This window comes from Geospiza fortis, unplaced genomic scaffold (genome assembly GCF_000277835.1).
Source record: "Geospiza fortis unplaced genomic scaffold, GeoFor_1.0 scaffold53, whole genome shotgun sequence".
NCBI lineage: Eukaryota > Metazoa > Chordata > Aves > Passeriformes > Thraupidae > Geospiza > Geospiza fortis.
In genome coordinates, this window is record NW_005054305.1 from 10,785,856 (window position 1) to 10,807,896 (window position 22,041).

At 39.9% G+C, this 22,041-nt stretch overlaps 1 protein-coding gene across 1 annotated transcript; it reads left to right on the forward strand.

Moving 5' to 3' along the window:
• The first annotated feature begins 696 nt into the window (after positions 1-696).
• On the forward strand, positions 697-6,673 carry CHCHD7 (coiled-coil-helix-coiled-coil-helix domain containing 7). Its single transcript, XM_005418324.2, has 3 exons — positions 697-770; positions 1,347-1,445; positions 2,198-6,673. Exons 1-3 carry the CDS (start codon positions 717-719, stop codon positions 2,297-2,299), a joined length of 255 nt encoding a protein of 84 aa, XP_005418381.1. The 5' UTR covers positions 697-716; the 3' UTR covers positions 2,300-6,673.
• The last annotated feature ends 15,368 nt before the right edge of the window (positions 6,674-22,041 follow it).

Sequence of the window (22,041 nt, forward strand, 5' to 3'; positions counted from 1 at the left end):
AAAGAGGGTCTGCTGTTCATCTTGATGTCATCATCTTGGATCAGTGTAGAGTCTTGGCACTGAGCTCTGTGTCTCTCAAGCTTACAGAGTCAGTGTCAAACTAGTAAATGGTAAAAAATGTGATTCAAGCTGTCATACACAGAGTAAGTGGGTCTGGTCCCACCTTGCGGTGAAACCAGTTCTTTTTCTATTAAATATTTGCTATAGCAACACAGGAGATAGTTGGGCACTTGTTGTACCTGGGAAAGCTCAGTGATGATGCAGATGTGATCCAGCTAAGGAGTAGGGACAAATCTGGAAAAGTTTACTTGTACATTCCTCCCACACACTATTAATTGAAGTGTCTACAGTGTGTTGGCTGTGAGCAGCTTCTATGGAGCAGTTTCTCCTACACGTGGTCACTTCCTCCATGATACACAGGCTGGTGTGAGAGCTGCTGCAGTGGCTCCATTCTCTGCAGGAATTTAATAGGGAGTAAGCAGTCTTGGTGGTGGGCTAAACTTGCCAGTGTTGTCTTGCTGTTACTGCTTTTGAAATAACACTTTGCAAGAGAAGATTGGGTTTTGTTTAGGTTTTTTTTTGAGATAACAAAACTGTGTTGCTAGAAGGCCTTTATTACATCCTGAAATTCAGACTTAATCCTGAGTTACTGTTAAAAGTAGATACTTAACCTTTTTATTTTCCCTTTCTAGCCAAGGGACGAGTGTCTGTCTAGAATGTCCAGGCATGCAAAAAAGCTTAGAGATCACGATATAAATCCATGTCTAGCGGTAAGATGATCAAATTAAGATTGATTTCTGTCTGTACATTTCAATGTTAAATAATGCACTTTCTAGGGGACTGTTTTGCGGGTAGAACACTGGCATTCTAGCACTTTGCATTAAAAGTTTCTTAAGAGTCTGAAGGTGGGAAGGGCTGAAAATCGTCCATTATAATAAGTGTGAAATAACAAGTTAATTCCCTATAAATAGGAGTAATACAACGGCTGGCGGTCCCTTAAATTTTCTGTCCCTAAAACCAGAGCCTGAAATCCTGGTTAGACAAGCTTGGTTATTTTTTAAAAATCTTTTTGAGTTATACCAAGCATCATTGTAAACAAATATTCTGTGGCCTCTGCTCTTACTGTCTGAAGAGTACAGACAGTACTCTATTATCTCCAAACTAAATCACTGCTTGGAAGTACTGATGATCCTTTGTAATAGGTGTTGCTTTGCTCTCTTTGATAGTGTTCTTTCATCTGAAGAGCTCACTCCTATCTTCATAGATATTCTGGGACTTGTTAAAATATTTAAACACTAAGTATAGTAACTTCCCTCAGCTCTGAAGTATATTTTCCCCTATTAAAGGAAACAGATGCCACTACAAAATGTATGAATGACAACAACTATAACAAGGATATGTGTACTGATTACTTTTTGAAGTACAAAAACTGCAGAAAATTCTGGGTAAGCACAGTAAACTTTCTAAATTTTACTCCCTGCTTTGCTTTATGTATGTTACTTCTGACATGCTGCTTTCTGAACCCTTCAAACTCAGCTAAGGACATTTTTATGGTAACTTACCAGCCCAGGTAGTACCAGTATGCATTGCTGTAAGACTTAAGCACATGCACATCAAAGTACAACACTTGATTGTTCTGGGTTTACTCTCTTAGATTGTGAGTCAGTGTTCTTGCAGTACCTGATGTTTTCCTTTGAACTTAAGTCACATATTTCTAGTAATAATTTCTCTTTTAAACTGATGCAGTGAAAAAATTCTGAGGCAAGGTAAGGTTATCTGTTTTCCCACTGGCTTGGATCATATTTACTTTAACCTGATATAAAGCTTATTTGGTGGTGGAGAAATACCATGAGGATCTATGTGCAGTTAAACTGTTTTCTGCTGTTTCCTTATACCATTGAAGTAAAGAGGTTTTAGCTTAGCCTTTAAATACTTGTGCAAACTGCAAAAAAAACTGTTTACAGACAATTGTGCATTGGTCTGCTATAGAGTAATGGGAATACTGATTGCACTGTATTCTGAAGTAGCAAGGTAAACTATCAGGTGTCTTGAACTAACTACTAGTACATTTAGTTATCAGCTAATCAGGCTTTTAGAGTACTGGGTCTTGATATATAGAGCATTTTTCTATTAAAGAATCTTGTTCATTCAGAGCTCAGGGAAATCTGTTCTCATGGTCACCTTGTTCTATTTTCAGCATGGAATTATGATGCAAAGGAAGAGAAATGGTGTGAAACCAGAGATGCCCTCAGCAGAAGAAAGAAAGACAATCTTGGAATCAATGGGGAAGCCCTACTGACTAGAAATCTGAATTGATTGACTTGTTGTCACTGTACATATGAAGACTTGGCAGCAGCAAGTTACCATTTTATGAACTGGATTTTACAGTTGCCATATGTTGGATTAAAATAAGATCTTAAATTTTGAAATGTGGGAGCTTTCTAGGATAGAATTTCCTGGGTTTGTTCCTACTTCCTGTCATAGGAACCTGGCCTCTTTTATTGGAAGATACGGGTCTCAATGCAACTTGTGTAGAAACTTTTGGAAGTAGAAACTACCTTGCTGTGAAATGCTAAATATAAAATCAATGGGACTTGAAGAAAGCCTGTTTGAAAACATGGGTTGGTGAGCATTGCAGTGTTGTTCTAAGGCTGGAGCAAGTCGAGAAGCTGGTACATGCAACATATTTCTTGCACTCAGCTGTTCTGCTCAATAGTATGGATTTACCATGTGTGATTTTATCACTATTTTCACATGTTGAATTCTGTGTCCCCAGTTTAAATAAGACTGTTCATGAACTAAAATCCTAAGTCCAACAAACCTGTTACTGGGTCTGCCACTGCACTTGCCAGTGACAGAAGAAGCTTGCAGTAAGTCAGATCTGTGTGCTAGTTAGAAGATCAGTGCTAGTTAGGAGGTTAGAGAGATGGGTGAAGATAAAACTGAGCTCCTCAGGTCTGAGCTGCATAGTAATTTCTCTGGATAGTAAATAGATACTTTGGTGGCGGGCAGGCAGGGGGGACTTGCAGACATGTAAACAGATCCTCTGAGTGACATGGCAGGTTTAACTATAGCACATCTATCTAAGACTCTGGACAGCTGAAACCTGGGGTTTGGAAATGCTTACTCATACGAGATTACAAAGCTCAGTTTAAACAGGTACTCTAATCTTAAATAAGGTTGATTCTTTAGCTAAATTGAACAACTAATAAATGTAAACATGTTGCTGTCTAGTGGAAACAGTGTTTTTTACCTTTTATCTTCTGGTGTCCTGGCTTAAAAGCTTGTATCCCGTGATAAAACAGAAAAACTACTGTCATGAGCTCAGGTTCCATATGAAATCCTTTAGTTCTTACTGAGATCAACTTGGCAGAACTCTGGCTGACCTCATGAAGGATAGTGTAAAAGTGTTGTCTCTCTATTTAGACTTTTTGGAAAGACTTCATGGCTTTCTGTTTCTCCTGTCTGGCTTGTCTTGTTTCTTTCCACTGTAGGCCTATTTCTTTGCTTGCTGTGATTTTAGGCTGTTTCCTTGTTGTTTGATCTGACTAGCAACTCCACAAAATCTGCTTTTGCTCTTCCTTTCTGCTCTCTGTTTACATCTGAGTTTTGAAATTGATTTATCCTACCCTCTCTGTTGGAATGAGTGTGTAACTCTATGCCTTTTGAGTATGCAGTACTCCAAGCAAAGCTGTACAGCCTTCAAACATGTCACAAGTTCTCTTGTCGGTTCCTGGCAAGGAAAATGTACTTTCTTCCATCAAGACCATAACATTCTTTATTTCAAATTACTTTCTCTTCACCTAAAGTGCAAACTTTGACATTTTCCTCTTTTTGTAGTTGGGGTTTTTTACTGTTGTCTCTAGTTGTTTGTTTTTTGGTGGGAGTTTTTTGGGGATTTTTGTTTGGTTTTGTTTTGGGGGGTTTTTATAATTTGTTTTTGTTCCCCTGTGTGTGGAGCTGAATAAACTTTCATTCTAGATTCAAGGGCTTGCTCTTTTCTGCCACATCCTTGCTATCTTTTAATACCCTCCTACATACCAGTCTTTCCTCATTTTTTTGCCCATTTGACACCAGTTCTTTTTTGACTTTAACATTTTGGTCTCTTCTTATTGCAGTTTTTTCTAGTACCTTTGTTTCATCTCTGATCTAATGGTATAGTCTTGCAGTGACTTTCTAATACAGCTCCTTTTGAAGGTTGTGTGTTCTCTGTTCTCTTTAATAGTGAGAAAACTTCTTGCTTTCATTAAACTTAGCCATAATACTTCCTCATTAACCATGCCTCTCTTTGATCTTCTTGTTCATCTGCAAATTTTGGGGAGCTGTTGTTCTCTTCCTTAGGGCTGTGTCTCTTCAGACTCTTCTGCCTTTGCTGCCTTTCTGGCTTTTTGCCTCCCTTGGTGTGTCTAAGGGCACCTTCTCTCCTACTTGGCACAGGTTTGTCATTTGCCACCTCTGCTGTATCTTGGGACATGTTCTTTGCTCCTATGGCTTTAACTACTATTCTAGTGCTTGCTGTTTTTCTGTTGCTGTGCTCTTAAATTCTAGACTTATGTTAAAATCTACAGTATATTTTATGTGCAAGAAAAAAATCATCTTGTTCTTGAGGTGGATATGCCCATTCTTCTTTGCATAAGCTCAAGTTCCTTAAAATTGCCTCATTTATCCTAGGATTTCCTTTCAGGTCTCCTTTGCATATAGAAATGCTCTTTCTCTTAGGTTAATTGTTGCACTTATAAGTTGCTTGTTTGTTTTTTTTTTCCCCGACAATATTTGCTCAGGAAACTTCCACTAATGTTATTTCCTTTTAAAGGATGACTGGCCTATCTTTTGGCATTGATAGGTACCCTGTGCTGCTTTGTAAAGTGTTTGTAAAGAACTAGTACTGGTCTTCAAAAAATCAGAGAAGATGCATCACTGCTTTCAGGTGTCAGTGCCAGAATGTGGGATCACAGGATGGGCTAAGGCACATGTAATGCAGGAACAGTAGTCTAACATCAGATTTCTAATCATCAGTGGATGTTCATGGTAAGCTCCCTGTGGATGTTACAACAAAAATGAGTTTAGTGTACAACTGAGGATAATTTAAGCAGTGACCTTGTTGATTTAATTCAGGTAATCAGTAATCTGTTGTCAGGAATGTCATTTATTTCCATTGCATGTTCCTTACTGTTACATAACACAAGTTTATAAAAAATCTTGAGGGAGCAAGGAGTTTTCTTCCTCATGTTGTAATGTCTCTCAGGAGTGATCTGTTACTTGAGTATGAGTTTTTATCCCTCACTTGAGGTTGCTGTTCTTGCTTTCACTGCTGAAGCTCAAGTGGTGAAGTGTGATAGCTTAAACATAGGCTCTTATGAGTTGAGATTTTTCCATTAATTTTTGTAGTGTGATTAACTACCTTTGGTTGTGAGCCAAAGATAATGGTCTTTTCCTCATACCTGAGAGCTTACATTCCACACTTCATGAAACAGAGGTAAGCTGCAGTCTGCCACTCTTACTGGACAAAAACAACCAAAACCTGGGCTGCATTATTCATTTCCCTAAAGCACACTCTTGTGTGTTAACCCAGAAAGTGTAACACAGTGGATCAATATAATTAATTAAGAAACAGGGAAGGGAACTATGGGTTAGGTTTTGTTGGTTTTTTTTTTTTAAATACGTGTAATTACTCATTTTGCTTGGGATACAAGGACCAAATCTGGATAGTGGCATTAATGTTTGATAATTTTTTTGTTTGACAGCTGGATGGTGCTGTTGCACAACAGACTGAAAACAGAAGCACTCCACTCACTACTAGCTCTTTCGAGCTTTTTTGGTCTCTTCCCACAGAGGTAGCAGAATTCATCCAATAGAAAGGAAAGATTGATCCTGTCTCAACACTATAAACAGAAAAGGAGGATAGGAGTCTAAATCATTGCTGGGAAATAGGAGATTTCTGTGCAGCCTGAGAAGCCTTAGAATATGGCCCTTGATAGATTTTTTTCAGTGTGCTTATTTGATCACAGCTAGGCACTGAGCAGCAGCTGTAGGCTTTCTCCCTGGTCTGGGTGAATATCCTGATTCCCATCTGTACATTTTTATCTTCTCATTTTTTCTGTTACTCTACAGTGCAAGGCCTTGTCTGGCTCAGAGTCTTCTGCTACCACAATTGGGATGAGTCTGTGCTCTTGGAGATCTTCAAAGGAAGTTCACAGAATTGCAGAGTATGCTGATTTGGAAAAGACCCACAAGGATCATTGAATCCAAGTTGTCTAGCTCTAGAGTCCTGAAAATTTCTTTGGATTTAGCTGAAGCGTTTGAAAGGCAAGGAGTTGAATCAACTGCTGCTCCAAGTCTCTTTCATGATCTTGTAATGGAACTTTTGCACTCAGGTGATGAAAAACATGTACATAGATGAGCTTTTGGTAAAACTTTTGCAGAACAGATAAGATGAATTTAGAGTACAAAACATTATGCTGCTCTAATGCATTTGGAGACAGCCCTTAACTCATGTTAAAAGTATCTGCATCTTTAAAGTCAGTCTTCCAAAATAGCCATGAAAGAAGTAATTATTGTGTGGGAAAACACCATTGCAAGCTTTTGTTTTCTTGGAAGAATCTCAGGCAACTGGAAGAAATAGTTCTGTAAGTATTAAAGTAGTAAAAAGTAAATCAAACTGGCTACTCCAGAATATTTTAATTTTTATTGCAACCTATTTGATATGAAGGAGAAAAATGGAAGTACTGCATTTATATTAACTAAATGCAGTGGATCATTTAATTGCTTTATGATATATATGATACCATATGTAGTAACTCAAACCATCGGATTGTGAGTAAGTAATTTTTCTGTTCTTCAGGCTTCTACCTTGATGACTCCTATCTCAAAATCCTTTTTTGGAAGAATGGTTCTGAAGATCCTCAATCATTACTTGCTCTTAAAAGTCCCACTACCCTTGAGCTGTGTCTTTACCTGTTTTACTTCAATAAACTGCTATGCACTGCAAACACTTCCTGATATCAAGTGACTGGCAGAACACAACAGAATTCTGCATAGAACAAAACTGAGCTAGTGTCTGTCAAAATGGAAAACAATTGTAACAGGGTTATGTGTAATGACAAAGATTATGCTCAAGATACTGTATTTAGTCAATACCTCATTTCTAAAAGCAATTCACAGCTCTAAGACAAATTTACAATAGTAGAAATAGTGTAGGGACAATAGGGGCCATCAGCTCACACCTGACTTTGAAGAATCTCAAAATTTTTAATTGATGATAAAAGGTTGCAGTTGTTTAGGCAAAAAAAGATTTTGCAGTGTTTTTATGGAAATAGCCTGCTGGTAATATTTTGTTACTGTGTCACACATGGATCTCACATTTTTGTTTCCCTGAAATGGGGTTCCCTGAGCAGTCCTTGTCTGCAACGTTGCCTGCAGCTGTTGAAGCTGTCAGTGAATGTGGTTGCATATTACAAATAGGGTGGCATTTTCTCCTATTTTTATTAAATAGTGGAATTGAATGAACTTGCTGCATTGGAATATGTCAGTCATATAGTGCTTGCTTCAATCTATAAATTACAAAAGGATGGAATGAAGCTAACAAGATAAATCCTTAGGCAGGAGGTGCACTGTGAATTTACCTTATCCTGCAATATCAGTTTTGAGTACTTTCTGGCTGAATTTTTCCTAATGCTGAATGAATTTGAATGGATGTTACTGATAATCCAAGAAATGCTGTGTTTCAGTATTTATCTATGTGACAGGTAAACTAAAGTGGTTCTTAAAGCTGATAGCTCAAGATGTTGGAAAAACCCTTTTGACTTTCAGATTGAAAATGAACAGGTCTTGAGGGTTCTATACCTGTTGACTGTTGTGTTTAGACATCAAAAGTCTATGGATGACAGAAACTTTGATCCCAGAAGTCTCTGGTGCTTCATGTTCTACCTTGCACTTTGGTGCTGACAGTGCTGATGGACTGCTTGTCCCTGCCTCAACACTGCTGGGATTTAGGGAAAAAATATTTCACCAGCCTTGAGGATTGACTGTGAAGTCTTCTAGGGTGTAGGTGAACAGAAGGAAATTTATTTTTCTGCAAGGCATTGTTTGAATGGCCATCTTTACAGTAATTCCCTTCAGTAACTGCTGTTCCATGTCCCTTCTTCCTCCCTCCAGCAGGTGCCTCTGTGTGATCCTCAGCATCAGTGCTAACACAGACCTCTACCCTGGGGCATGTATCCAGCTGCCCAATAGCAAAGGGAAAAGGGGATAAGCATTGTTCTTCAGCCCAGCTGGACCTCTGAGCACCTCTCTTGTGTCCCTGGGCTGGAAGGGACAATGTAGGGGTCTGAGTAAGCAGCAAAATACAGGAAGCAAATGCTCAAGTCACAGCTGCTCTCACAAGTCAGAAGAGGCTTTCTGTGCTTGAAAAAAGGCTTAGCTGTTCAAAGCTGTGAGCACTCAGGGATTGTGATTCTTAAACTCAGAGCTGTAAGACTGGGTCCAGCTGTTACCCTGGCATTACCCAGTCCACTATCAAACCCTGTCCCTGAGCACCACATCTACACATCATTCCAATAGCTCCAGGAATGGTGACTCCCCCGCTCCCTTGGGCAGCCTCTTCCAATGGTTGGCAACCCTGTTGGTGAAGAAAATTTTCCAAGTCTCCAATCTAAAGCTTCCCCTGGCAAAACATGAGGCCTTTTCCTCTTGTTTGTTACTTGGGAGAAGAAACTGACTCTCACCTCATTACAAGCTGCTTTCAGGTTGTTGCAAAGAGCAATGAGGTTCCCCCATTGGGCCTCCTTTTCTCCTGGCTAAACAACCCCAGTTCCATTAGCTGCTTCTCATAAAAACTTGTGCTCTAGACCCTTCTTGAAGAATGCCTAGCCTTCCTGGACTTGTTTGCCCTTCTGGACTACTTCCAAAGCAGTGGTATCAACCAGGCTCCTAAACAGACCAAAATCTGTCCAGGGGGTGTCCAATGTGGCAGTTCTGCTGGACACATCTCCCTCCTACCCCTCTGCTCCCTTCTCTGAGAATCAAAAACTCATCTCATGATTGCATGCCCCAGATAGTTTCCAACAGTCCTTTTCTGTTCACAAACAACGAGGGTGTCTTCCCTAGTTGGCTCCTTCATCAGCTGTGTTAGGAAGTTTTCTTCCACACTCCAGGAATGTCCTGGGCTATTTTCTCTCTGCTGTGCTTTATGAGGTGGCAAGTAGATAGAACCTAGAAGGAACCATGGTCTCCTAGCACCTTCAGCCAGGCAGTCTAAATAGTCTTTACAGTGTGCTCATCTGTTTTGTCATAGATGTGCTCACACTGCAATTGCATGTTGCAAGCATATGTGTATGAGGAGCAGAAAACTACGGAAAAGGCTCGCTGGTAGGTCTTTACTTACATCTGCATCAAAAGCAGCTTTCAGGTTTCTGTCCTTTAAATTTTAATGTTCAAAACCCTGAGAATCAATTACAATAATAACACTTCAGTTCTTTTACTGTCGCTGTGAGACAAGAAGAGTTCATGAAATGCTTTGGTTTTCTGTGCTGTAGGAAAATTTCCAGCCAGGAGTTGGTAGAAAGCATCAGTATCTCTTTCTCCTCCAGTTTGGCAGCTGCAGGAAATCAGCCTGCCAGAAAAGCTGCTATAAAGCTGGATGTTAGCAAACAGGCAGCTGCTCCTTGAGTCAGGGAAATCTCATTCTCTGACCCAAATGGGTACAGATCAGCCCAGTTTTGTACAGGTCTGGAAATGCAGGCTGCTCATTTTTGGTTGTGCTGGTGAGGTCATTTGTTGCTGATTATTGCTACCAATTGGCCTCTGTAAAGCCCCAAGAAGCTGACACTGTTTCTAAAATCAGAGCAATTTGCTAACTTAAAATACTGATTCATTTGATTAATTTGGTTTTGTTCATATCCTTTCTTGGGTCTAGAATTGCTGTTTACTTGTAGAAAATTATTCTCTGGGCAAGCTTTTCCTCATGATTTATTTCCAGTTCAGCTTTCACATTGCTAGATTCTGCACCAACCCAAGAGAAAATACATTTGCTGTTCAGTAAGTGATTAATACCATTGATGAGATGTGCCTAACGTAGGAGGTTCACAGATGTTCTTGCACAAGCCTTTAGAGGGACATTCAACATGTGGCATTGCAGGAACATACTCAGCAAATCGCTAGGTAAGGAAATTGACTTAATAAACCTCTTTTCATCAAACTAGTTGGAACCAAATTAGGTACTTTGCTGAGAAATTTTTGTTCATTAGTGCAGTATAATTTGCTGTTTACCAAGCTCTGGTTCAGGCAGTGTTTGTGAGGGGACGGCACGGTGGTGTTGGGAGGAGGTTTCCTGCTGGAAGAGGGCAGCTCTGCTGGGAGTGCAACGGTGCTTGCTGCAGAGATGCTCCTCCCCTGGGTCCTTAAGGAAGGGACACAACACATTGCTACACAACCCATCCCAAAGAAATCGCTTGACATGAAAACCAAAGAAAGCTGAGCTGTTTGGTAGCCTGTTTGCTGCTTTTCATTTCATCAGTGATAAACACCAGAGATAAGCTAAAGTAGGAAACTGTCAGAATAGCAGAAGGCATCCTAGGACTCTGCTTCCAGTCTCATAATTATTTCTGGGGTTTCTAACAAGGGGTACCATTCACTGTGCTCCCTTCACATGCATAAACCCTTTTGTGGGTAGTGAATGTGTTGGCATATGCAGAGTTCTTTCAAAAGTCCATATTCAATACAGATTTCAACATCTGGACAACTAGTTATCTCTCTGTATCCCCAAGTAGCACAGAAGTTGGCCATGTTTTATAATTAAGTGATTTCTCCAAAGAGAGATTATTGCAGGAAAAGGAAATTCTTCTTCCATCAGAAGTTGCACCCTGAATCTTTTTCTCTCCTGGAAGATATGTGTGGTATTTGGGATATGCTTTTCTTCACAGTGGATCTTGGATTAAGGATCATGTGCTTTGGATTTTGCCTAACAGGTGGCCTGTCAGGTAGCTCACAGGTAATGTTGACTCCCACAGTATTTATCCAAATGACCTTAAAATGACTTATTCAAAGAAACAAAATAAAGGTCATAGCCTTTCCCACTTCAACCCCCCCACTCCAATAGCTGAAGTAGTGACATCTAATATTGGTTTGCCAGATTATTTAATGCAATGTCACAAGAGACCCTACCTAACAAAACAGTAGTCAGCAAATGCTAGATAATGTAATAAGTGTAGAAATAATAAAGTGGTGTCATGGGTGGTGAAACACAGGGCTTTTGGATGCCTTACTCTAAGAAAAGCTATGATAAGGAACTGCCCTCATAATAAGGTATGAAACTGTCATTCTGGCAGTCTAGTAAGCTCTGTTTGACACTGGGAGAATGATACCTACCCAGGAACAGCAGGACATAATAAAGAGTTCCTGTACTACAAATAAGGGTAATATAAACAAAGTTTTCCTCCTATGCATTTCTTAAACTACTTATGGTATTTATGCAGATCATATTACTAGTGCCTTTTTTCCTCAGGTACTAAAAACCCCTAATCCTTGAGAGAAAAAATAAAGATGTTTGTCAGTAGCTTGGTGCTTCTTATGCATCTGCCTTGAATTTTTCCCTGCTATGGAGGACAGCTAAGATTTAATTAACTACAAGCAGAAAAAGAACTTCTAAATTCCTCATAAAGACCAAATTCTCCCAGCTGGGCTGAAAAAAACCCCAAAAATATGCAAACAATGGCAGTTAATGGCATTTCCAAATAGGCCTTCTCTAATCCTATTATCAAGATGGGTAATTTGTACCTTTACCAATAGTTTAATCCCACTCCTCATGTTCTTACACCTTCATCCAAGTTCCTCAAGAAGTTGAACCACATGGTAAATTCAAGTCTCTTCTCCCATCTGGAAGAAGGTGGTGCAAAAAAAGAAGATATGGGAATATTTTGCCTCTACTCATGTTCCCTTAGAGAAACAGCTTTTCTTGGGAAGCTGGAGCCTAGTTCTAGTCCAGTTTTCTTGTCCTGAGGTAAACCCAAAGTTTGCCTTTGAGAAGACAAGTGTGTTCACTTTATTCACCTCTACCCTTGATGGCAGAAATTGTTTTCAACCCAGGCTGCATGGTCAGAGTGGAAGTGCAGTAAATGCTCCTGTTCTGTGGAAACTACAGATCAAAGTGACTATTGGGACTTATTTTGACTGTAGCCAAGTGTTCTGAAGCATTACACAGTCTGTGAATTTGTTTATTCTGCACTATTAATGAATAATCCACTGTGTACCTTTATGTTGTGAAGTGTGGTGTTTCAATTGTTCATTGCAGAACATGGAAAGCAACTAATTATTACTAGTTTGTTTGGTTTTTTAAGTGGTGCCCATGATTAGTAGACAAAACATTGTAAGGTGAGATAAATTGAAGGGCTGAGCTGTCTAACAACTCACCATTGCTCCCTTTACCCCTTTACCCTGTCCCATTGCCTAGGAACAGCCCATCTTCAACCTTCCACCAGCTTTTACGCTTGCTGGGTCCTTCACTGGACTGCTCTCATTTGCTAACAAAGCAGCTTAAAGGGAAGAGCTTCTTTGTGGGCAGTGACTGGTCTTACATAATTTCACACTTAAACAAAGTGATCATGCAAGCACTGGGACACGTGAGCCTCAGGCACAAAGCAGCACCTGCTTACAGGTAACCATTTGTGATTGCTGCCCTTCTGTTCAGTTGTGGACATTTAAGCCAAGTGACCTCCCATGTAAGCCTGGGTTACCACCAACCAACGTGATGAGTCAAGACTGCAACAGCTCACATCCTCTGTGGCTCACCAGAGAGACCTCTAACACCAAAAGACTCTAGCTGCATGTCAGTGACTTCAATTCCAATTTTCCCATCTAATTGTTTAACAACAAAAGCCTGCAAAAAAAAAGAAGTCTGACTAACTAATCATGAGTATTGCTTCCTGTTTTCTGAAGCTAAACCCAGAACAACGGTTTGTGTAATGATGATGAGCTGTTAAATAAAATTAAGTCTCCTTCCCTATGGACTTCATAATAAAAATTGTAAACAATGTTTGGCAAACAAAGCTGCAGGCCTATGGGCTGTCATTCCCAGATGGCATGAATTAGTGGAGAAAGGTTTGTTGTGCTTCCCTTCCCCAGCCACCCACCCCTCCCTGGGTTTTGCATATGCTAGCTTTGGACAGGGATGACTCAGCTGCTGGTGAATCACCTGCTGAAGTGATGAAAGTGTTGGCTTGGCTGCAGTTCCTCAAGCAACAGTGAACTGTCAAGGCAGACTGGCAAGAGAATAATCCTCTGCAGCTGGGAGAATTTTTGTGCTTGCACATCTTGATTTGCTGCTATTAGAGGTTGCACAGACACCACTGTGATTTCAAAAATGCCTATTGAAATCTCGCTTGCTGAAAAAAATCTTCCTTGTGCAACTGTTTATTCATGATAGGGATTTTCATAGGCATTGCTCAAAAGCTGATTTCATGAGACAACCGGCTGGTGAATGGCTCATGTACAATGTAACTGGAGAAATGCTCCTAAGGGATGCTTCACTGTTTTCCTATTGGTGACCTGAAAAGTAAGGGAATATTCCAACCAAGGAGATTGTTCCAGAAAAATATATGAGGTCTAGTAAATCCTTCTGAAATCTTGCTACTTCAGATTACTGTTTTCTGGATTGGTGGTGGTGGAGAAAGACAGAAGGAAAACTAAAAAACACATGGAAAACTGCCAGGCTCTATGTCCCTACATGTCCAACCAGCTGCTCAGGAGAAAAACATGGAAAACTTATTGTCACTATGTGGCAAGTCTAAATGTCTTTTACAAATGAGACTGTTTGAGAGATGATACAAACCAATGTTAGTTTATTACAATAATTTTTAACTTATGCAAACAATGTGCCTTTTTGACTATTTTATTCAGTGTTGGTATCTTCTTCACCTTAATAGTCAAAGAATCACAGAATCTTTTAGCTTGGAAAAGACCTCTGAGGTCATTGAATCCAACCTATGACCAAACACCACTATGTCAACTAGACCATGGTACTGTCACATCCAGTCTTTCTTTAAACACTGCCAGGGATGGTGACTCTATCCCCTCCCTGGGCATTCAATGCTTAACAACCCTTTGTATGAAAAAGTTCCTCCTGATGTTCAGCCTGAACCTCCCCTGGCACAGCTTAAGGCTGTGTGCTCTCATCCTGACATTTGTTACCTGGGAGAAGAGGCCAACTCTCCACCTTGCTCCTTTCAGGTAATTGCAGAGAGTGATAAGGCCCCACCAGAGCCCCCTTTGCTCCAGGCTAAATAGCCCCAGCTCCCTCAGCCACTCCTCACCAGACTTGTGCTCCAGACCCTTCACTGGCTTTGTTGCCTTTCTCTGGAAATGCTCCAGAACCAAAATGTCCCTCCTGATCTAAGGGGCCAAGAACTGAACACAGGACTCAAGGCATGGCCTCACCAGTGCTGGGTACATGGGGACAATCACTGCCCTGCTCCTGCTGGCCACACTATTGCTGATACAGGATGCCACTGGCCTCCTTGGCCACCTGGGCACACGCTGGCTCATGGTCAGATGCTGTTGCCCAGCACCTCCAGGTCATTTTCCACCAGGCTGCTCTCTGGACACTCTGCCCAGCCTGTACAGGCAGTAGTAGTGTACAGTGTATAGTAGTAGTGTATATGCCAGCAGCCTGATCTCAGCAACAGCAGCACCAACTTCCCCTGCTGATGAGCAGACATTGTGAGGACATCATCCACAAGCCTCTCTTGTGGCCCTAAGGAAGAACCAGCATGTGAAGAACAGCAGTGTCATGGCTCCTGTTTAGCTGGTTATCCCGGTCACTCTTTCCCAACAGATATTTCATATCATCATCTTTGTCAGCATCTTCTGAACCAAAACCCTCTTTCAAACCAACGACTGCACAATGATGGTTAAATTCCCTGTCATGTAGGGTGGAGAAAACAGAGCCAAAAAGGGTTATTTGAAGTTACATATCTGTGTAACTTCTCATTGTGGCAAAGCCAGAGGGTTCATTACCTGCAGGACCAAGGTAAACAAACAAGTCTATTGCTATAAATTCTTATTTTTGGAACAAGTCTGATGTTACTAACATTTTTGTGGAGGAAGATCCAAGGATGTGGCAGAATCCCAATATAAGCCAGGTTTGCTCATATAATCTCTCAATAAGCCTTCAAACTAATTTTATGACAAGCATATTGTTTGAAAAACAGATCGGGGATTTACTCAAAGACATTCCTTCACGTATTTGCCCATGAGGATTCCACATTAGTAATGTTAAAAAATAGTTTATTGTCTGAAATAGCAGACATTGGACTTGGTGCTATTTGAGGTTCTTATACACAGAACTAGTGATCCAAAACATCACCTCATGCAGAATGCAAATATCCATATATATGCAGAAAAGCAAATGCAAGGGTGCACACACCTCTCTAAGTGCTGCCTACTTTAATCCCATTCCAGCCTCAGTGGAAAGCCACTGCTAAGTTATGTGTGCTTAGTTGCATCACAGCATACACAAATCTTAAATACAAACAATTATTATCAGCATTGTACTGACTGTGATTTGCCTTTGTTCTGTCTTTCTACTTCAATTTCTTTTCAAACCATTAGCCACTTAAATGTTGGAAGTCTCCATACCACTGAAGCTATTTACCATTACGTTAACTGTAATCTAAAGTTAAGCATAACATATGTGTGTGCAAGTTTATAGGTATTTATCTTTTTCTTCTAAGACAATTACTTTTGTTAAGAGACAATTACTTTAAGAGACTATAGTCCAGTTACAATCAATCAATTTTGCTAATCTCTAAAAATATCCAAAGTAACAGTAGTCAATTTATAGCAGTCCTTTCTCCATGCAGGCAAAATACAAAGGTTCTTAAAATTTTCCATCCAAGTCTCATTACAGTCCAGCTAGGGAGTGGCAATAGGATGAAAGCCAAGGAATTTCCAGAAATCCTGAAGTGCTACTAAGTCACTATTGACACAGTGCCCTGACTATTTGCTTGATGAAAGATGCAGGGCCATTCTGCCCCTAATTAGCAGATATTATCAATGCATCCCAAAAAAAGCAAAAAATTCTTGCCTGCTTACAGTGGGGAAAGGAAAAGGATACTTACTTTCTCATTCAGGAAAAATCACAAGCTTTTAGCACACTTTGACCCCAGTCTCTGGAAAAGACTATTTTAGTTACCACATTTTCTAAGTCCCTTCCTCAATTCATTCTTTATTCCGATTATATTTTGTTTACAGTTTAAAAGATTAATGCATCTATTGATGTGAAAATATCCTAAAAAATATTAGTAGGGGTATAAAATCTGGAGACCAGTCCTATGGCAGAATGTCTCCCAAAACAGGTTTAATGGAATACACAGGGGTGAAGCCGTAATGAATCCTGAACTTCATTAGCCACCATAGAAGCTCTAATGATTTACACGCAGGAAGGTAAGAATGGACATTGTAGATTTCCTTCGGTTGATTTCCTGGATTTCAGAGTGGCAAGCTCACATGCTTCAACATAGTTATGAGAATTTGTATTTGGTTGCAAAGGCATAATTTATTGCTCTACTCTGTCTCCTTCAAAACCCTCAGAAAAAGAATTGGGGTGAACCCTGAACTTATCCATTACCTTGTTCTCTTGATCTCCTTGGACTTCCACTGCTACTTTCTGGATTTTAAGACAACACTATTAAAAAGAAAAAAACCTCTAAACAAATCAATCTATAACTCAGGTGAAGAACACAGGTAGATATTCTGGGTATGTCTTTGTGGCTTTTTCTGCTGTAATACAACAAAACAAAAAAGCATATATATAGAAAAGAATAATACAGGACAGGCCTTCACACTGGAAATAACGCAACAGCTCTTCCTGTGGATGTGAAAAATCCATTGTTTACATGCCATGTTCTGAAAAATAATGTTAAAATGGCTAGGCTTGTGGCTGGCTGAATAAAAATAAATGCTGTGAACATCCCACTGTCTCCTTAGTCTAGGTTCCTAGCAGTCAGGGGCGCTACTCCATAAAATGCTTGTGATAAGAGATTATTTAATCTGACAGACAAGTCACTATCTGGCTTCAGATGTAAATCTCAAACCTGCTACAGTATACTAAATTGCAAAAACTAGTTGAAAAGACTTTTAAAAGGCTTAGAAACCTTCCTGTCTGCCTCTTTATACCTCTGTGTATGCAGAATCAAAACAAAATCTAAACATTATACTTCATATATGTATAATTGAAGTGTGAATATATATATGTGTATGTTCATATATATATATCCTATATTCCACTCTTCCGAAGTGCTTATCCTTTTTACAAAATACCTTGTTTGTGAGACACAATGCAAACCTACCCCTACTGAGACCATATACCAACGAATTACTTATCAACAATATCACCAATATCACCCTTCCCTCTTTTCTTGCATTTTCCACATATTTAGTGGATTCCCATTTGAACTGGAGAATTAAAGTTCCTCACTTTTTTTATCCCTCCTCCAGTCTTCTTTTCTAAGGGGGTTTTCCACTTTGGATACTGTGGTTCTTTTCCAACAAATCTAGCTGCCTCGTTCCAAATCTAGGAAAAAGCAGATGTCAGGACATTATTTCTTAAATGTGAAGCGATTGTTTAAGTGCTCTCTCCCCTTTGAATGGGAGCTGAAAACCTGACCCATTTAGACAGGCAGAGTTACAACCACACAAAAATTAAAAGCAAAGATACTTTGTTTTTTCAATTATCTGAATGCTAAGGACCAATCCTTAATCCCTAAAATGTTGTAATAAATGTCATTGTAGATAAAATTATCTATGGATATGAAAGAGGGCAGTCAGACATTTCATCGTCAACGTGGAAAAAAATAAAGGTTGAACGAACTAGTTTCATAGCTGTCTTCCAAGCCCTTGGCTCAGGAGCAAGGTTGGAAACAGATTTCTACCCCTTGCTGCCAGTAGAGATAATTGCTACAGCAGGCTCTGCCTGCTTCAAGTATTTTTATTTTCCTTTTGGTGGAATTAACTTTGTATTCCTTTTTTTAGGAAATTTTAACACAGAAATTTCAACTATGTATGCTGTCAATTACTCCCAACCTCTGTTAGAGACCTACTAAATACTAGAGGGTAGAAATTACATACTTCCCAAAGGAAACACTGCAAACAAGCACCTCACCTGGCTCTTCTAGTGATATTTGATCCTTCTGGATACAACACCCTTGGTGTGATTACTTGGAATTGACAGCTTTCTCTTAATTTGTTAGAAGCTCCCCAGAACACAGGTAGGACATTCTGCAATAACTGTAGCATGATTCAAATCAGTTTTGTAACTTTATCAGCTGTGCATGGTGCATTGTGTGAGTGTGCTTCAGGGTTAATCATCATTATCATGACAGAAATACGCAGACAATAAATAATGCAAAGCGTGTTTTCTAGAATTAATATAGAGAAGACCTTCCATGTTACCTTCCAACAAGAATTCCCATTTCTGGGGAACAATAATTAAAGACCACATGCTCAACAGATTCCTCAGCTATCATATATCACCTTGCATTAATCTCCGAGCAAGCTGCCTTTACAGCAATACAGTTAACAGAGGTGATGCAGATACCTGCCCAGGGGGACTGCACCATCACCCAGGTAGCCTAGACCATGGTACCTTCTAGGCATGAAGTTCCTGGTACCAACAGGCCAAACTTGTTCAGCAAGAACCTCTGTAATTGTTGTTGGCTGCATGTGCTGACAGGATTGCTGCTGCTGCTCGTGTTCTGACTCTGTTGATCCTTTTTTCTCTGCCAAAGCCAGGGCTGCTGCCTCTGGACCCCAAGAGGTGGAGAGGCAAAAGTGTAACAGTATGTCTTAGGGTTCTTCCTTCCTGGGCAGGGATTGTGGAAGACTACTCCACTACAAGTCCTACAGAACAATGTTTCCTTAGATGTAGTTATGCCTGACCTTGGATAAGTGTGAAATTTCTCAACACAGCTGTACCAAGAACCAAGGTTTGTTTTAATCAAGCAGTAACCACCCAGCAGATGCAACAACACAGAGCACCTTGGCAGAGAACTTCTGTCCTTGTCACATCTTTGTCTTGAACATCTCTGTCGCAATCCTGAGGGCACTCATCTCCCTAGCATGATACTGCCAAGGGCAAAGGAAGAAGGTGGGATTTTTTTCCACTTCTCTTCCCTAGGCAGAGCTATGTTTTCCTCAGCCATAGGCCACAGGCTATCTGTGAAGTTCTCACAGAACTTCAGGCTGTTAGCTTGGAGACTTTGAAAGGCAGAGAAAATATCATCAAGCTGGAGACACCTAAGACTAGAGAGAAAGTGCATAATGCAGTGAGTGGACAAAAATCTCTGCTTGTAGTGCTGCCCCACCTACCGAGGCATTGACAACACATTTTAAAGTGTCACCTGAGAGACAGTAATCCTGCATTTTCCTAAAATATCTGGTAACTGTGGATCCAAAGTAATTTCTTTTGATTGTCACAGCAAAGAAAAAGTCAGAGAGAGAAGCCAAGTTATTTTGTTGAAATGCTTATTTTACAAAGCCTATGGCTTTGAACTGCTGCTTAGCAAACAGCAGTTTGCTAAAACACCAGTCCACACTGGTGTCTTTGGAAGATCAACTGTCCTAAGGAAAGTTACCAGAGAAGAGGTACCTGCTTGGCTCCTTCCTAAAATGAAACCAGACCACCACGAACACCAGATTCCAAGCAGGTGCACAGAGCTCCTGGGTATGAATTCCAAATTCATAAAATAAAAACAGAGCTTGTATCTCAGCTGCTGGTTTTTTGTTTGCCTTCCTTCTCAATCTTGTTCAGAGGATTTAATCAAGTTAATTTTTCTTGGCACTATGTTCTCCATGTTTTGAAGCATTAGGGGACAGCATGATGTCTGCTACCACAGGAATATGATCCCACATGGAAAAGAAATACAGCGGGCAACAAAATACCATGGATTGCTTTTGAATCACCATAAACATTACTATTAGGCTAATGCAACCATCCTAGTCAAATTTGGGACAGTCATTTTTGGGGAGAGACTATTTAAAATTTCAGGCAATGGCCATGAAACCCCCAATTCTTTTGTGGGAGCTGCCTGATATATTGTCCAGCAGTCAGACATTATGCTGTCACAAATGAAATACTCTTCCTTTTCAAGTTTTATCTTCTTGTTTGGCTGTCACAGTGATCCTTCCATGAGTTTTCTTGCCAAGAGCAGAAGGAAAGACTCTTTTTTGGCATCAGAAAAGTAATCAGTCAAGATCATTGTTATGCTGGAAGTAAGCCATCTTTTATCTTAAGACATTTATATCTCAGTTGAAGATCCAAACACTCACTCCAAGCAACCTCCTGAACACAGGGGAAGGATGTTGCTGTTTGACCTCCAGGATACAGCTCCACATCTGTCATGCCATCATAGGAGATAAAAACCACCACAGGATAGGCTGTTATCCTCCAGGTACATGATGTAATTTACCAGTGACCACAATATTTAATGTGGTAGCAGCACGCTTATATAAAAGCCATTATTTGTGTACTCCTACTAGGACAGCTAGCAAGCAGAGATTTTCTACTGAAGCTCTGTATGACATATTATGCATGCTCAGTCTAGTATAGAAATTGGTCTCTAACAGATACGAATATGCTCATAAACTAGTTTTTGCATATACTCAGTGAGTCCAGTGAAGGGCTGCAAAGATAATTAAGATACTGGAGCACCTGCCATACAAGGAGAGGTTGAGATTTCTGGGACTGCTTAGTCTTGAGAAAAGGCTGAGCCCCAATATGTATAAGTACCTAAAAGGAAGGTGTGAAACAGAAACTCAGACTCTTAGTGGTATCCTCTGAAAGGACATGAAATAAAGTACATTCAATTTACACATAATTTTTATTTATCTGTTTTTAAACAGAACATGAACAAACACTAGAACAGGTTACCCAGAGAGGTTGTAGAGTTTTCAACCTTAGAGATATACAAAACTTAATTGAGCACAAGTCCTTTTCACTGATTCTGCAGGAAAATTCCTTGGAGATGTATTTATCTGGCACAGATTTTCAGGTAAAATCCTCCTAGGTCTTTGACAAACATTAACCTGCTGAAAATCCCCAAATCCTACTGCCAGACTTACTGCTTCTAATTTTCCTCGGCAGATGATGTTCACAAAGACATTAACAATGAAATGCTACTTGCTCTCACTAGAGCTGGAGTTTGATACTCATAGTGTTCATATGCAGAGGTCACTTTTCCCCTTTGCTCCAGAACTCTGCATATCTAGTACTTCATAGCCAGGAGAGAAAAGTATGCTCTGTTAGTATAAAAAGGAGAGGAGACTGAAGACGCAGATACACCACATAGTTATTAGTGGTAGAATTTGTGACCACTGCAATGTGTGTATGTCTCAATGTGCAATCCAATCTCTTTTTTACTTGGTTAACTTCTGTTTCCTGAGGTATATTGTAAAATGAGTAAAAATTTTGAGGAAGAGAAGCTGAAGATCTGAAAGGAGATTGAAACAAATCTCTTCTCCATCAGTCTGAATTCTAGCTCTCATCAATACATCATAAAGGTAAGGTGATTTTTAACACACTTGTTTTACTCAGTGTTTCTTGCTCATCAGTAGTAAAGTAGTTCTATGTGAACCTTTCCCTGCTAATAAACCTTACTATTTGTATAGACAAGGGAAATGAAGGTAGTTTCTAGGCCATGGTTGTAAGAAAAAAAGACTCCCCATTAAAAAAGTCCCCCTTTTGTCCATACTGTTCCAATTGCTATACCAACTGCTAGCAGAGAACTGTGAGATGAAGTGGACTTAGCATGTACAGAAGTGATGTACACATAAACTTCCTTTTTCTTGTTTTGGATTACAGAAAGTCAAGGTAGCTTTCTAAGCATCCATTGTCAAAAAGGGCAACGCCTCCACAGCATATGCTCAAAATAAATGGACAGTCCTAAGAGTAAAGGGAAAGTAAACCAACTCTCTGTAAACACAAGACAACCTGTCACCCAACTCAGAGAAGCAAAACATTATGCTGTTACTCAAAGGATGGCTGTAATGATACCA

What these genes read in the sequence shown, in the direction of transcription:
- CHCHD7 (XM_005418324.2), top strand. Translation starts at nt 717, where the DNA reads ATGTCCAGGCATGCAAAAAAGCTTAGAGATCACGATATAAATCCATGT. An exon ending in ATATAAATCCATGTCTAGCG is followed by an intron (nt 771 to 1,346) that starts GTAAGATGATCA and finishes CCCCTATTAAAG; the next exon opens with GAAACAGATGCCACTACAAA. An exon ending in AAAACTGCAGAAAATTCTGG is followed by an intron (nt 1,446 to 2,197) that starts GTAAGCACAGTA and finishes TTCTATTTTCAG; the next exon opens with CATGGAATTATGATGCAAAG.